Source organism: Malurus melanocephalus, unplaced genomic scaffold (genome assembly GCF_030028575.1).
Source record: "Malurus melanocephalus ecotype Western Australia unplaced genomic scaffold, MMel_1.1 scaffold_31, whole genome shotgun sequence".
Classification (NCBI taxonomy): domain Eukaryota; kingdom Metazoa; phylum Chordata; class Aves; order Passeriformes; family Maluridae; genus Malurus; species Malurus melanocephalus.
The window spans coordinates 1,458,492-1,475,381 of NW_026623263.1; the positions used below are offsets into that span (position 1 = coordinate 1,458,492).

General features: G+C 39.5%; 2 protein-coding genes across 3 annotated transcripts in view; one reads left to right on the plus strand and one right to left on the minus strand.

Moving 5' to 3' along the window:
• Positions 1–4,878: 4,878 nt before the first annotated feature.
• On the plus strand, positions 4,879–5,920 carry MED18 (mediator complex subunit 18). The gene is made up of 2 exons (XM_057363825.1): positions 4,879–5,037; positions 5,161–5,920. Exons 1-2 carry the CDS (start codon positions 4,965–4,967, stop codon positions 5,712–5,714), a joined length of 627 nt encoding a protein of 208 aa, XP_057219808.1. The 5' UTR covers positions 4,879–4,964; the 3' UTR covers positions 5,715–5,920.
• Positions 5,921–9,614: 3,694 nt separating this feature from the next.
• Positions 9,615–16,890, minus strand: part of CERT1 (ceramide transporter 1) — a 72,807-nt gene continuing 65,531 nt past the window's right edge. For both annotated transcript variants that reach the window (XM_057363815.1, XM_057363816.1), the window contains 6 exons: positions 16,478–16,610; positions 16,286–16,356; positions 14,895–15,023; positions 14,017–14,146; positions 12,698–12,834; positions 9,615–11,608 (listed from right to left, as the gene is read on the minus strand). In XM_057363815.1, coding sequence (XP_057219798.1) covers positions 12,707–12,834; positions 14,017–14,146; positions 14,895–15,023; positions 16,286–16,356; positions 16,478–16,610 — 591 coding nt within the window. In that variant the 3' untranslated portion in view covers positions 9,615–11,608; positions 12,698–12,706. The remainder of the gene's footprint in view (positions 11,609–12,697; positions 12,835–14,016; positions 14,147–14,894; positions 15,024–16,285; positions 16,357–16,477; positions 16,611–16,890) is intronic.

The following is a 16,890-nucleotide window of genomic DNA, read 5'->3' on the forward strand; positions in this document are numbered from 1 at the left end:
AGTGACACCACTATTGGCAGTTTCTGGCTGAACAGAACTGTACTTTTTTTGTAGAACAATATTGGTTTCCCAATACGAAAAATGTTTCTTGCTAAGTACGTCTGAAGAGTTGAAAATTCACTAAGCTAATTCCTCACAGCAGTTTCTTTCAAATTTAACAATGCATCCTACATTTGGCATTTAAAATACAGGAAACACAGGCACTTAGCATAGAAAACTACACGTAACTTCAGTTTTTGCTTTGGTAGTATAAACTTAGGAATGGGGCCAAGTTGGGAAGCCACAAGGCTGGCTAGTTTATTGAAATACCTTGCTTGGAAAATGTCCCTGCTTTGCTAGGTGGGGAGGAATGAATCATTATGTGCACTATACCGATGCTGGTAGTAAGCCATCAATTACCTGATATTTATTACTGTTTTTTCTCTCGGTGCAGTAACTTAATGTAGTCCCTTTATTTATTATAGTCCCTCAGCTATTGACATATAATCCAAGCCATGTTAACACAGAAAATSACTCAGTGAGTAATTCCAACCTTGAAATTCTCTCAACAGCTTTGCAAAATGCAAAGTATATCATGAACTCTCTATATAAATTGCCTATTGCATAACTGAGTGGAGTAATTGTCCCCCATTATGAGAAAAAGATTGAGATGCTGGAATGAGTCCAGAGAAGAGCAATGGAGCTGATGAAGGGTCTGGAGCACAAGTCCTGTGAGGAGTGGCTGARGGAGCACGGGGTGTCCAGTCTGGAGAARAACGAGGTCCAAGGAGGCATCTCTGCTCCCTACAGCTCCCTGACAGGACGGTGTAGCCAGCTGGGGATTGGCCTTTTAKCCCAGGTAACAAGCACAAGGAGAAGAGGAAATGGCCTCAAGTAGCAGCAGGGSAGGGCTAGATTGGGTATCAGGAAAAAATTCTTCACTGAAAGGGCAGACAAGAACTGGAACAGACTGCCCTGGCAAGTGGTGGCATCACTGACCCTGAMAATGTTAAAAAAGACWGAGACATGGTTTGGTGGTGGAGCTGGCARTTATCACTGCATGAGGTTTGARGTCTTTTCCAATCTTAATGATTTTATGATTCTAGGTAGAGGAGCCTACTGGGAAGGAATGATRTTGAGCTTGGAAAAAGGGGCAAGAAAGCTGTACTAATGTTTGTCCCTCATTAATTTTCTCTTATTTTATGTCAGCAATCCGGGAGCAATCTTCCTGTCTTTCTCTTGACCCATGAGCTTTCTCATTCTACTWTTCTCTCTAATCCTGCTGATTAGGTGAGCAGCTGGATGSGCATTTCACTCTTTGTTAAGGCTCTCCCACCATAATTCTAGTTATTTAATTCAATAAAGAATCTCCTCTTTCAAAAGACTAGCAAAGAGAGGAATACAAAGTAATGACTTTATATACCAATTAAAGTACTTTACCATGGCTGTCCACTAAACCTCAGAAAATGTCACTGACAAATAGGACTTTGAAAAAACTGCAAATCTGCCAAAGCAGAGCAAGTTGAAACCTCTGAGATTTCAGGAGCTTTTGCCCTTTTAATTCCTGGGAAAAGAAGTTGAAAGTAGTTTGCAAGCCCCTTTAAAATGCACTTACTTGTGCTGTATGAGATTTTAGTCCCATGAGACATCAGGTGAAATTTAGGTTTGAATTTGTTAACCATCTGCACCTTAAACAAATGCTTTAAAGTTAGTCCACAGGCTCAGGTGAGACCTTATCACTCTCTACAATTGCCTGAAAAGAAGTTGTAGCRAGGTACAGATCCACCTCTTCTCACAGGCAACAAGTGCCAGGGCTAGAGGAAGTGGTCTCAAGCTGTACTAGGGGAGATTGAGTTGGACATTGGGAGGAATTTCTTCACWGACAGGGTTGTCAAGCACTGGAATGGGCTGCCTAGGAAGGTGGTAGAGTCATGATCCCTGGAGGTGTTTAAGGAAAGWGTGGAGGCAGCACTGACTGCCATGGTCTAATTGACAAGGTGACRTTCAGTCAAAGGTTGAACTTGATGACTTTGAGGTCTTTTCCAASCTAAATGATTCTCTGATTCTTTCAAAGAATCACAGATTTTGTGAAGGGGGGAGGCTTTTTGCTGTTAATTTATCATGAGTGAATGGAAAGTGCTGAATAGTTAATCCAAAAGCACTTTTGATTGATACATGTAACAAAATTGGATTTGGACTCCAAGTCTGTGACACGAGTGAGGAAAAATTATGTCTTAGTAATGGAAGAAAAAAAACTTACACCTAACTGACCCTCCCTCCTGCTGGTGCTATTTCAATGTGGTCATGGCTGGATTACTCATTTCACACCATGCTTCCTTGTAGAGCTCTGCACTGAGCACTTGACATGTCGTGACACAGAGTTGAGATAAAGGCCTGGCCCTGCGTGGGCATCCCATTTCCCTGACACAGCCAGGTGAGTGAGACAGGTTTTCAAGGGAGCTGAACAGAATGTGAGTAGGTGGCTGGAAATAACATGTTACCCTCCATTTCTACCTCTGTTTCTCTCCACCTCCTCCATCTGTCTGACCACCTACTGTTGGCACCTGCTGCATCTTATCTTCAACAACTGCAGAGAAAGTTCTTTAGGATACCTTTAGGGTATGGAGGTGCATCACAGAGCATTCAAACTCCCAGTGACAAGCAGGTCAGAGGCTGCAGTACTACGCTGTCTTCTACACTGGTGCTGAGGGTATTTGGAGATGCAGGGATTGCTCACCTATTTTTTCCAGAACTACAGGGGGTTGACCACTTTGGAACAACATTTATTTTTTGGATTGCACTATTGCATAGCTTCTCAGGCAGTGGAGCAAAACTAGTTAGGGTAGCTGCAGCTGTRTAATTTAAAATAATTTATACTTCAAGACAGAAAATTGACATCCTCTTATGTTTCTTTAGCCATCTGTAGTAACACTATTATGCACCTTAGCTAGACAGAAGAGACAATTTCTATCACCACAGAGAGAAGTGAACCTCAGAGACTACTCCTTGTGAAATGTTGAAATGCGCTTTTACTCATTTTTACTTTTCCTAAGTATATTTCTCAATATCAGAATTTCCATGCTGACTATATTATGATCACAGTATCTAAAGCTGATCTGTACATAAGARAAAACCTATTTTTTGCTCATTGAAGCTTAAGAAGGTTTTTAAACCATTACTCAAACCTTTTGCTGACTATTTTCTTCGATTATTTCAACACAGGCCTCTTATCTGCACTCTGGAGAGTAGGTACAATGTAGCAGCTTCCTAGGTTCCCTCCTATGTAAATATATGTATTCCCSCCATGGGTTGCACTCTGCCCCTCGGGTCACCCCTGCATGACAGTACTCTGAACTACCTCTGATACATCAAGGGTCATAAAACCACTACTCCCCTGGAGGGCACGATTATGCCATTTCTCACTTGCAGGTCTTCTGCTTGCACCAGAATTTATATAATTTTTGGAGGAGAAGAAGGGGACACCACTGCTGTGTAGATACTGATAAAGGAAAGACAGTTATACTGTTCACTTAYGGTGGTACGAAGGTTTGCTACCAAAAAAACTTCTGAGAAAAAGGTCAAATTTATAACTTAACTTTGGGGATTGACAGGAGTTAATTAAACTGGTAAACACTGGGCATTTTCACTACTTTTTTAAAACAAAGGTTGTTCTGCCTAGAAATGGCATACTCCCTGCCGTGCCCAGATGAGATTTCTGTCTTTCCAAACCAACAGATCGTGCCTGTTGCACCCTGATAAAAAATTTTAACCYAAGCTGCTGCAGAAGCTGAAGCCCAGCCTGCAATAACCCAGTCTTGCCTTGGCCCCCTTGCTGCTGTAAGAGATAGACCGGAACAGTACCAATGGAGATTTTACACGGAATTAACTGCAAGTGCCACCTCTCCCTGTGGAGGGGTGTGAGGGCAGCCAGGATGACCACTGATGTCCAGTCTTCCCTGCCGGCCTCCCACTCTACTTGATTGTGCTCCCTGTACTGGGGCTAGGCTGGCAGCGGCCCCTTGAGATTTGGGCCCTTCAAGACTTGAACCGAACTTTGCAATGTTTTATTTTCAGCTGTTAATCAGTRGCTGTAGGTGGACAGTTCTGATTAAGCAACTGCACTGCAAACGTTGCATGTTTGGCTCATCTTGTGTTTTGAGAAGATAATCCCAAGATGAAGGGGCTGTCGGGATGAGAGCCGCCAGGATTGAAGTCAGCAGGACTAGGGGAAGGTAATTCCAGCAGTGGAGGACTGTGACCACTGTCTCATTGACCACCTGCTCAGAACAGACCCCGATCCAAAGGGAGGAAAGAACCATCCATGCCTGTGGACTAAAAGGACTCTCCTCTCAGAGAACTGAGAGATACAACTAGCAAATAGGAGTCTGAATACTTATTAATAGAAAAGCTGTATAACTTACAGCAAACAAATCCTGATGCCTTTATTAAAAGGTAAAAATAGTGGAAAGGTTTGATAACCTCAGAGCCAGTCTTTCATGGGTTTATTCCCAGCTCCCTGCTTTGTGCCAACTAGAATAAAAGACACAAATACAGAATCAAAGAACCGTTAGGGTTGGAAGGGACTTTGGGGGATCATCCAGCCCAACCCCSTGACGAGGTAGGGTCACACAGAAGGTGACACAGGAATGTGTCCAGCTCGGTTTGAATGGCTCCAGGGAGGGACACTGCACAACCTACCCGTGCAGCCTGTTAAAGTGCTCCGCCACCCTCAGCGCAAGGAAGYTCTCCGCCAGACGGAGGTGGAAAGCGCCGCGTTCCGGCCTGGCCTCGGCCATGTCCCGCCTCCGAACCGCGCCCAGGGCGTGTGAGGGGCGGGGGGGAGCGCCACACAGACCCCGCCCCCAGACCCTGCCCCCTCAGCACCGCCCCGACTCCGCCGCGCCGCCAGGAGGCGCTGCCGCCGCTCTGCTCGCCCTGCCCGTGCCGCTGCTGCCGAGGCCGCGGAGCCGGAGCGGGAGCGCACGATGGAGGCGCCGCCGGTCACCATGATGCCCGTTACGGGCGGCACCATCAACATGATGGAGTACTTGCTGCAAGGTGGGTGGCCGCGGGGAGCGCTGGGGTGGACGGGCGGGCCGGGGGGCGCTGGGGCGGGCGCGCTGTGAGGGGAGCCCAGCTCGGCCGGGAGGGGAGGCGGTGACCGTGGCGCTGTCTCCGCAGGGAGCGTGCTGGACCAGAGCCTGGAGAGTCTCCTGCACCGCCTGCGCGGGCTGTGCGACAACATGGAGCCAGAGACCTTCCTGGACCACGAGATGGTGTTCCTGCTGAAGGGGCAGCAGGCCAGCCCCTTCGTGCTGCGCGCCCGGCGCTCCATGGATAAGAGCGGGATGCCCTGGCACCTGCGCTACCTGGGACAGCCCGAAATAGGCGACAAGAACCGCCACGCGCTGGTGCGCAACTGCGTGGACATCGCCACTTCCGACAACCTGACGGACTTCCTGGTGGAGATGGGCTTCCGCATGGACCACGAGTTCGTGGCCAAAGGGCATGTGTTCCGCAAGGGCATCATGAAGATCGTGGTGTACAAGATCTTCCGCATCCTGATGCCAGGAAACACGGAGAGCATTGAGCCGCTCTCCCTCTCCTACTTAGTGGAGCTCAACGTGGTCGCACCAGCAGGGCAGGACATTGTTTCTGATGACATGAGGAACTTTGCTGAGCAGCTGAAGCCTCTAGTGCACCTGGAGAAAATTGACCCCAAAAGACTAATGTGATTGAAAATCTGGGCATTTCAGTCACTGGTTTTGTGTTTCAGAAAAGGATGATTTTGTAAAAAAGCTTTCTGAGGGCAAATCGAAACAGAGAGAGGGGAATAAAGGACTATGTATCAGTTTTGTCCGGTGCAATTACAGAGTTTCTTTTACCTTCACTTGTGAGTATGAACAAAACTGTAAAGTTTAAATTAGCACTGTTCAAAAAAAAAAAAAAATCCGTAAATGCAAATATTCATAGTTTTCCTTCTCCYGCAGTATCTCTTTTAAGATACATTAAAAAGAATCTATTGCCTAACACACTAAAAATGTCAGACTTACTGGAATTCATCCTCCTGTGTACCCACATCCCATTGCAGTCTTTGRTTTTTATAGAGCACCATTTGTGTATCATTCAAAAATTTTCTTTTCCTTAGTAGATGAAATTAATATCCTTCAATGCAGGAGGTGCTGTRTAATACAAGCATAAACACAGAAAGTGCAGTATGAAAGAACAACTAACTGTACACCTATTCACCACAGTTTATATGACAGGAACAGCTACTTGTCAGGGAAACTTCTGATGCAACCAAAATTAGAAGTGAAAGAAAATCTAGTAATATTAACATTTGCAAGTGGTTTTCACATCTTTTTTTAACAGTGTTCCGTTATTTTCAGTGGAATTGGAATTGGGTAGGGCAGTCTTCCTTAATAAGTAACTGAATTACAAGGTACTTTTCATTACTGGATTTCTCACAGCTGACAGCTATAGTGAATACTGAAGTGTGAAGTGCTGATATTAAAAAAATGATTCACAATTTGTCATTAAAAAAATTATTACAAAAATTAGCAGCTGCTAGTTGAACTGATGATTTTGTTGAGCACCTCTCTTGATAGTCAGATGGTTAGTTATCCTAGTATTGCAGTGACAATTCAATGTTATTTGAATTAAGTTTGAGAGTTTTCTAATACTCAGGCTCAGCTACTTTTTGCCTTTTTTGCCTACTTTTTTGCTCAGTAGTTTTTTTGCCTGAGCTACTCAGCTCAGGCAAAATAAGGTTGGGAAAGATAAAGGAGCTCCTTTCAATTTCTCATGTTYTTTACAGAGGACAACCATTTTACCCACTGCTAAAGTATACCAACCTCAGTCAGGAACATTGCCACCCTTCAGCACAAGTGCTTTATGTAACAACTAAAGGCAGGAGCCACTTCCAGAAAAAGGATCAAAACGTTTTAAGTTAATGGCTACATTTTTAGCACTGGAATTTGGGTGAGGTAAGCTTTGACGACTGGATCAGTGTTGACATCTCTGCTGCAGGCTTGTGTGGGATGTGGAGAGGACTCGAGTACTTGGATGGTTTTTGAGCACCCTTAGGCTGAAGACAGAGCAGTGATTTCCAGCAGGGCAGGAGTAAGGTGTCACCAGCGTGACTACTCATTACCTAGACTGCAAATATTTTCTGGAGGGTACAAACACACCTATAATTCTGTTCATACTTGGGCATGACTCACCTTCACCAAGACTGCACGCTATCCTGGGCCTCTGAGCTGGAATTCYTTCATATACTCTGACAGGGATAACTTCCTTAGAGGTTCATGTGCCAGATTACTCCATGGTTCAGTTGCAGTCTTTCCCTGGCAGGTGGGTATCCTCAGGGCTGTTGTTATATTTTGCCACTCTTGAAACTGGTTGGGAATTACTTACCACACACTTGTACAATCTGTGGCTTGTCTCTTGGTATGCAAAAGTTTAGCAAGTCTTGTGGATCACAACTGCTCAGACTATTGATACGCTACTACTGCTGTTAAGGAGAATAAGTTTAAACCTTGAAAACTGCAGCACTCCACAATACCAGGCTTCTTTATTCTGACTGTAGTCCATGCATAGAAGAGGCAGGTGTGCAGAGAGAAGAGCTTATGGCATCAATGGCTGCAGCTGAGGACACTTTCAGGCAGCTAATGCTCAGTGTATCCCTTTCTTCTATSTAACAAAATATATTTTTCTCCTCCYATAAAACTTAGTTTACAAAAGCCAGAGACTAAAAATGATTAGTATTAGTAATGCACACTAGTAAACTGCATGGCGTAACTCTAATGATCATTAATCATACAGGGTCAAATTATATTGTAGTTACACAGAAATGCTCAACCTCTTACTGGAAAGTATGTAGTTTTTAAATTATGCACCTAAGTTATGGGGCCAGGAATGTGAAATGTGATTTTTTTTTTTTTTTCTATTTTGAGGTATTTCTTTTTGATTGGTAAAATAGCTGTATTCTTCAAAGTCACGGTTTACCTCAGGACTCCCTATTTTTTATCACATAGTACCATGAGGCCTGATATAGCTGACCTTAATGCAGATTTTGTTTCTGTGCTAGTAATGCATTCTGTTGTTTCAAACTGTTCCTCCAGTCTTGCATATTTGTAAGGTTTCTACAGCTTTACTGATTGCTGTATAAAGAAGTAGAAATCACTGTGTAACAAATAAAGGTAGGATTGTTACTGATCCATTAGGGACCACCTGTTTCTGCTGTTAAGAAAACTTGCTCATGGAAGCTYATCTCAGTTATTAAAATTATTCTTACTTTGAAAAAAGCTCCAAATTTACCCCTTGGCACAGCTCAGTCCTGGATCACTGTTCTTCCCATGGAAGTTCCCAGAATCTTTTTCATTCTCTACAAATGAAGAGCTGACACTGTCTGTAAATGCTCTATATTATGGCCACAGTGTATGGGAGCACCTTTTAACACCCTTCTGATTGCTTGCACAAAATGAACTTGTCAAGGTATAAAAGAACGTGGCATTCAGGTTTTCATTTCTCTAATGTCAGTAACAAAAGTAAACTGCTTTCCTGTTAAATTCCATACCCKGGAATACTGTATATAACTTTATTCATGATTTGAAAGTTGTTTAAAAGATAAAATCCTTAAAGTAAGTTTCCRTAAAGCACTGAAAAGTTAAAAATAACAAGAAGCCAAGATCTTTCTTCATAATTTTTAATACTTTTAACTTTTAAATACTGGTTTTAAATTTGTGATTGTAACATGTAAGAGTCAACTTCTTTTAATTTTTAAAACTTATCATTAGGATCATAAAGCTATTATAGAACAGTTACAACTCTACACACTCAAGGTACTCAAAAATATGATTCATGTTTTAAGTCTGTAAATGAACAGTGGCAATTCAAATACAGCGTTATCTGTACAACTTGACAAAAATACAGGTGGACAATCTGAATAAAGAGAATCTGCACAACTTCAGATAAGCCAGCTCAGCCCAATTAAGTAAAAGGTAAGGTTTTTCCAAAGTGCATCACATTTTTCACAGATAAATTTGTCAAAAATTTTCAGGTTCTCAGACAGAATAACAAKGACCATCTCATCTTTATTTCCAATACAAGTTCTATTAAGTCATGTCCTTCAGATCTAGTTTGGCAACGTCCAAATTCTCCAAACAGATGCAGCGCTCCAGAGAACAATATCTAATGGAGAAGACTGCTGCATTTTCAGCCTTTTGAACTGGTTTAACCTGTAACACAACCATTCTAGAGCCAGAACCTGTTTCTGCAAAGACCACCACAGCTGTATAAACATTCTTGATCTGTTAACAGAAAGAAATGAACTCAGTACAGATGCGGCAGTGACTGACAGGAGGGAYGGGCTCAAGAGACAGGATAAATTGTACAAAATCAGAAAAGCAACCGCCCTTCCAGAAGAAACGATCTAGTGGCTAATCACAACAAGGACAATCTGAACGGCCTACTGCCTTTTAAAATTATTTCTTGAGATGTCCATTGATAATGATTTCACAATCATGCATCKCCTTCCATAGTCTTGAAAAAGCCTCTTACATTTGGGCAGGGCTAGCTACAGTGAAGTACCAGTGCCTTTATCTAGAAGTAAAACATACTCTTTACAAATAGTATCTGTAGTGTCATTTTATTTACAGAATAAATCGCAAAAGTACATCACATTTAGTGCAAATGCAACTAATGATATAAGTTTATATACTGCTTTGTAAACTTTCCATACCTTTGTAAAATAAAGCTATCTATTAAATTAATACACTCGCCCATGTTCCAACAATTACCAGAAACAGCAAATAAGGACTTAAACTCTTTGTATTTTGGAGTTTTTTTAAAGTTCCCATCAGTGGCTATGGTGGAATGTACCACTGCTTGGTTGATTGTAAAAAGATGAAGTACATTTGAGGTATAAGATTTCGTTTTTTAACGTTGGTATATAAAATGCTCACTGGTGATATAGTAAACAAGTACAAATTTTCATCTTATTTGCCTTACTAACATTACCATATAGGCACTTTTCTACATATTCAAAAGAACAGAATAACTCTGTAATAAGGCATATTCCATGCACACCATTAGAGAAAGGCAAATAAAAAGGGAAGAGTTATGGAGCATGAAATCTGCATGCGTGTGTAATCATGTGGTACAGTTTCATCTCTATAGAGAAGATGAACGGAGAAGCTTTTCAGCACTGTGTAGATCACATTGAATCAGTTACCAAATCTTCACCAAGTTACCATTATTATGTCTCTCTTCAGGCACCTAGCAGACTGTATCAAATAAGACTCATTTTTCTTTTGAAGAAAATATATCTGAAACCTTTTTCATCAAGATACACAGGTTAGTGACACTAACACTGAGCAGGCTCTGAAGAGTTTTCAGCTATAGGACATGGATAAAAGACCTCAAAGTTAGTACTAGTCTGACACAGTCCTCTTCTAATGAGTATCTCCAGAATCAAAGGCAGGCAAACATCTGAMATTTATATTCTCACAGCAGCTAAAGAGAACTTTCCAGAAAGAACCACGCATTGTTATAGCTCTGATGGGTTTTTGATCAAGAAGCAAAAAATTTTCTACGTGAACCTCATAGCACGGCTTTATTGAGAYGAGGAAAACACATGCAGGATCTGAAAATAATGTACTCATCCTCAATGTAGACTGGGAATGTTGTCTTATGTAATCCAAATTACTTCAATAAATATTATCGTGTACCTTCTCACAGCTTTGGGACAGCCCTGGATATCATGCAAGAAAGCAGTCCACATACAGCATGGACAGATGTCTCCTAGGTTTTAGGCAGTCTCTTGCCCTCTCATACAGAATCTTTCTAGATATTTCTGGATCATGTTTAGTAACAAAAATTCTGCAGTACGTATTACATAACTAAAAAATACAATAGAAATATAAAGATATCTGGAAAAAATAAAGCTTTTCACACTCTTACTCCTTCGGAACTAAAGATCGTCATAAGAGTAAGACAATAGAAAAGGCAAAGTCATAAGGATATTGACAGCCCTCAGTTATTAACTGGCATTTTATGTAACAAGATGATTCATTATAGAAACCAGCAGCAATGAACTGTGATTATACAAAGCAAAACAAAACCTACCAACAAGTTACCTAGGTTTTACTGAAGCCACTCCTCCCACACCCCCAAAATACCACACAGATTTTTGTACACATAAAGCACATACAGTATGCTATATGTGCATTTGTCTCTTGTGCTTTTTACACATGCACAAAACCTGCGCAAGTATCTTAGGAAGGTTGACAATGAAATTCTACAACTTGCTTAAAATTAACACAGTAGCTCATGTTGGTGATTCAAAGTTGTATGCACTCTTCTTCTAAAGCAAGCAAATAAAAATAGAGCCATATACATGTTATCAGTACATGTATTTATAATTACACACTGATTCAGCAAGAAAGATAGCAGGAGAGAGCTATCATTAAATATTCAGCCTCATGGTGTTGCAACACTTCTTCACTTCAGTATACAAAGCCTAGAACTTGAGCCATAAAAAGACTGTAGATCCTTCGTTCCAACATGGAGTGCTCTATGCATGGTCACTTCTCCAACGTGGAATGTTCACCCAGTCTTGTTCTGATTGCTGAGGTAAGCAAAGACAAGAACTTGTTAAACACCTTCAGTATCATCTGGGCTGCTATGATCATGTATTAACTGTTGGCTCATGACACCGTGTTTTTCATGTTTTACCTACACTATCTCTAACCATTTACATTTAAAATTGTGAATCATTACGGGGATACCTGTTACAGAAGGATGAAACAATTAAGACTTTTGGAGTCTGACACAATAAATAGAACCCAAAAATGAAGGTATGCCTATGTCACTAATAGCAAAAGCGATACTTATTTTCAGATTTTATTGAATGATGTCGTAACACTAGCACAACTAAACAGAATTCTGTGGTTTGACATGACAGTAAGAGAAAATGAAATATATAGCAAGAGTCTACACTAACAAAAATTAGGCTAAGCCTTATTTAACACTAAGAGGCTCRGCCTCAAAATCATCACAAAATCCTCTTCTAATGTCATATCATCATCTAACTGTTCAAAAAGCTTCAGATTAGCCAATAACCTATACCATTAAAATATATCCACTGACTTCAGAATGCATYTGGAAATCCCTTTTCTTTCTTAGGCTCATCAGAAAGGCTAAAAACTTAAGTCAGAGTATTCTAAATACTCTAGTAATTCATGCTGGTCTGTCAGTTAAGTTCCATTAATAAAAATCCTAGGTCAAAACTATTCTGTCAACATAGAAGAAACAAAYATAATAAAAGTCTACTAAATATGCAGTTATAAGTAGAATTTAAGRTATAAAAGCCTCATGAGGCTCTGGAGTAACTTCAATACATATTTTTTTAGAACAAGTGCAAAATGYCTGCGATAGCTGAAAAAAAACAGTACTTCAAGCTGTTTTACTTCTACGTAAATTGCACATGTAGGCAAAAACTTGCAAGATAAACAGATAAAAGTCTATGAAAACTAATGTTTGCTAACTTGTAGAGCCTGTACACACAAATTACATGACTCTTTTTAAAAAAAATATATTGCATACCAAAAACAAACACTGAAGTTATGCTAATCATCTAAGACATTTCTAGATTGCATAATTCCATTTGGCCTTAAATTTCAAATGGTGAATCAAGAATTTTAAAAAGTATATATACCTGCTAATACTAGAATAAAATAGGCTTTCCTGCTGTTTTCTCTTGCACGTATGATGTAAAACGCTTTAAGAACTTTGGATATTCTCGTTTAGCCACTGCCCGTAACACCGATGCTGGTGCCCATCCTCCTGGGTTCACTACAAGTAAACAGGAAGAAGGACATTGAAATAAAGCAACTCCACTSAACACTGAAAATGCAAATTTAAGTTCATTACTCTTGCAACTATTCCTGAAATAACAGAAAACAATAACCATCAGCATGTCTTTTAATATGCTCCTAGACTTATATTGTAGCACTTTATAATACCCAARCTCAGTCCAGATCTATGATGCCATTATTTAGGAAACATTAAACATGCTATATTGTGAGTCTTGGGAAAATGCCCAAGAGAAGAAATATTCTCTATGGGTTACCAAGAAACAAAAGAGAAGAGACTTGAGTGACTTTCTATTTCAAAGAAAGCAGCAGTCAGTCTTAATTTTTCAATAATTACTGCCTGCAGAACTGCTATATAGGCGAATCCCTGCAAACGATTTTAAAGCATTAAAACAAAATTTAAACTGACTTTTAATTACATTTCAATTCAAGGAAAAGTATGTTGCTGAAAATGCTACCACTTCCCATGTAGTCATAGTTCATAATTTAGCACTGAAAACGGGAAACTTAAAAAAAAAAGTAATAAGCTGAGTGAGCTACTCTTTAAGTGTTTTGTAGCTCTGGGAGAGAAGATACTAAATACGCATCTCCGGTACAGCAACTGTACAATTTGACTGCCAGTTTTCCAGTCAATACCAAGGATTCTATCAGCTAAAAAAAAGAGTTAAAAAATGTAGACTAGACTGTACAGCTTGCAACCATCTTCCTACAAAACAAGCATCTTTCTTGGCACCATGGGAGAAGAASTATCTTTACTATCAGCAGATTTTCAGCCTAATGAGATAAACTGGGAGAAAAAGAAATTCACCATAGTACATGAAAAAGCCATCAAACCATTACTGAAACTAAAAGCTATGTTAACTCATCCCAGTTGCCGACATTTCTACCCACCYTCCTCCATCTCAAGGTTGTGTACTTAGGATTGAACTACACACCTCTCCCATTTAATCCTCCCAGAACACCACATAATGAATGATCCCATTCATCATTTCACATGGCACATTGACCTGAGAGTTTTTGAACGTGATGAACACAAAYGTGATGCTAGACACAGATTTAACAGAAAAGAGCATCAAACATTTCTCTTTTTTTTAGGGCAAGTATTTAACTCCACAAAATTAAGATCTATCAAGAATATCATACTGAAAAATCTTATACTTACCATTAGCTACATACGTAATCTTGCACAGAATGTTGTCCCTGCTTATTTCCTTGTTCCCCTCTGGTGGGCTTACTAACGTCTGACAAATCATAGCAATATTTATTTTGGCACGGACACAGCGATTGTTCAGCTGCCAAAAATACGAAACATTGTAAGCTTCAAATTGAATTTGTTTCAGCATCTTGAGAATGAACATTTTTTCATCATAAAGTCTAAGACAATCTATAAGCTGTGTTTCTGAGAGTCTGCATTCTAGGACTTACATGGATGTGACATGAAAATGAGTAAAATGAAAGACACATGGTGGATAGGGAACTAACTGAAATGTCTGAAATGCAAGTTTCTGCTTGCTTAACACATTGTAAGTAAATTATTTCAATTGTTGCAACAAATCAGAAAAGAAACATTTCAAAAACAATGTATCAGCATTTACAAATATCAGTTTACTCTTCCCTTGATAGCAGGCTATTGAATAGCAGTCCAAGGAACAGGATCATTGCTATTATCTGACAAAACCAAGACAAAAACGTGGAGACTTATCCCTACATATAATTACACAAACCTACYCTTATGTTTGACAATACTGAAGAGATACTGATTTGATTCACTACAGAATAACCTCATTTCTTTAAAATGCTTTCAAATCCCCAGAATTTTTGCTTCCATTCTGATGAAACACCTTACTGTCAACTGAGAGATAAAGCACGAAAGTTTTTGGCTCAGAATACCTTCATCAGGTCACTGTATCACCTGGTTTATATCAACTGTACTTTTTCCAAAACCCTCCATCTCTCTCATACTAGCACTGCAAATGCATTACCACAGAATAGAAAAACTACCTTAAAAGCAGAACTTCATAGAATCAAAATAATACTTACAGGAGCACTGTCATGTTCTACAGAGAAATTGCACACAATCCATGTTTCTGGATCATTTTCACTGAATGCCGGTATCTTTCTGATGGCAGACAAATACAGCACATCCCTTTGTGAGGCTGGCCACACTCTCTGCAGAGAAACACCTCAACATAAGCTTTTCCATGTTTGCAAATTAAGTACTTACTATCCTTAGTTAAAAGAAAAAACCAAGCAAGGCAAACCAGGTCAGTTATATTATTAAGGTAAAGTATCTTCAAGTTAGTAATTTCATTTTCAAAACTGAAAGAGAACACAGCTGCTGTAAATAGCCAACAGAAATTAGTTGCCTACACTTCATCTGAAAAAAATTAAGGCAAAACTTTAAAGCCTTTGAAATGCAAAGTGCCAAACTGCAGTGAATTTTTCWGTTAAAAGAAGAAGCTGATCCCTCAGCTTCAGGTTTGCATTTAAGTTAATACTTGTAAGCTACAAACTGAACTAACGGTCAAGTATACAGGGGTGCATTTAGAATTACTTATGTCTCTGGAGAGAAAGACGAAGGAATGATGTATTTAAAACAAATACTCCAGTAAGACATATAGAGCAAAATRGTATTATCCAAGAGAAAGTTTCAAGTAATAAGCAAAATGTCTGACAAGAAGTTATTTTCCTGACATTCAATAAGAGAAAAAAGTTCTGGTTTGTACCACAACCAATATAGATGACACAAGAGTCTTACTCAAAATCATGACTCCTCTACTAAAAAAGTTTTAAGGTAATAACACTACTAGTAAAATTGTCAAAGAAAAATATTTGTTTTAACATTTGAATATACTAATACTTCAAAACATGCAAGACTAAGGATCATTCCCATCCATTTAAAAAACCTTCACTTTTCAGTTGTTGGGTTATAATTCAAAAGAATATTTTTCTAAACTGACACCAGAACCATTCTAAAGGAAAAAGCAATGAAGGTTTTAGAACAAATGTTGYACCAACAATTAAAAACACTTGCATTACAAGGTGGTATGTAAACTAATTGTGGTGAACAGTAACTGCATTTTGGTAAGGAACCATCTGATATAGTGGTGTAGGTTTCTTTCATGTAGTCGGTWGGGATTCATTGCTTCTGTTTGCTTTGGATAACTCTGGCCTTGGTGGCAGTAACATAATAGTGAGATTAAAAGCAGTCCTCACTTGCTACTACAAGCTCTATCAGACACGTGCACAACCAATTATGCTCTCAAGAAAAACTGGAAAAATTGATGGAAGTTGCAGTTCAAGAGAAYTTATTGTGAAATATTTTCCAGAACWGCATTTTAAGTAGTTAAGCCAGTGAAGTATTCAGAATAAGACTGGAACATACATGCCTCAGATTATCTCAGAAAGGTATGCAAATTAAGTGTTATTACCTTATGTGTYTGGTAAATGATGATTGCATTATCAGCTAAATTTTCCACAACATGGAAATTTTCAATTGTTGCTAAAAGAAGAGGGGAGAGGGAAAAAAAATGCATCAGCGACCAGTCAGACAAACACTAGGACAATGCTATAAATACTATTCTTGCTCTTAAACCTGCAAAGCTGAAGAACCAATTCCTTACTTTCCCAATCATTACGAACATCGACGTTCCAGAAGTAGTGACAAACTTCATGCCCTGTTACCCCTTTAACAGCATGAGTTGCTTTCAAAGGATCTAAAACTATTCCATTCTCTTCCACCTCTCGTCTGTATACCTACAGACAAACACAAAAAAAAAATGTAGAACAGAAACTGTCAAATCTCTTCATGGTTTAATTTTTTAAATTTAATCCGTTTAAAAAAGATCAAACCAACAAACCACTTACCTAGAAGACCATCACATGAACAATTTGCCATGAAAGCATTCTCGAGTAACTACCAGTGGAAACATTCTTACGTGGCAATTCACATTAAAATACCACTACTTTAGGGCTTCTACTGCAAAAACTATTAAGCTACCTTATTTATCACTATCCACATGGATTCATAAGCACA

Coding starts and splice junctions, on each gene's coding strand:
- MED18 (XM_057363825.1), top strand. CDS start 4,965: ATGGAGGCGCCGCCGGTCACCATGATGCCCGTTACGGGCGGCACCATC. Junction 5,038..5,160: donor GATGGAGTACTTGCTGCAAG/GTGGGTGGCCGC, acceptor CTGTCTCCGCAG/GGAGCGTGCTGGACCAGAGC.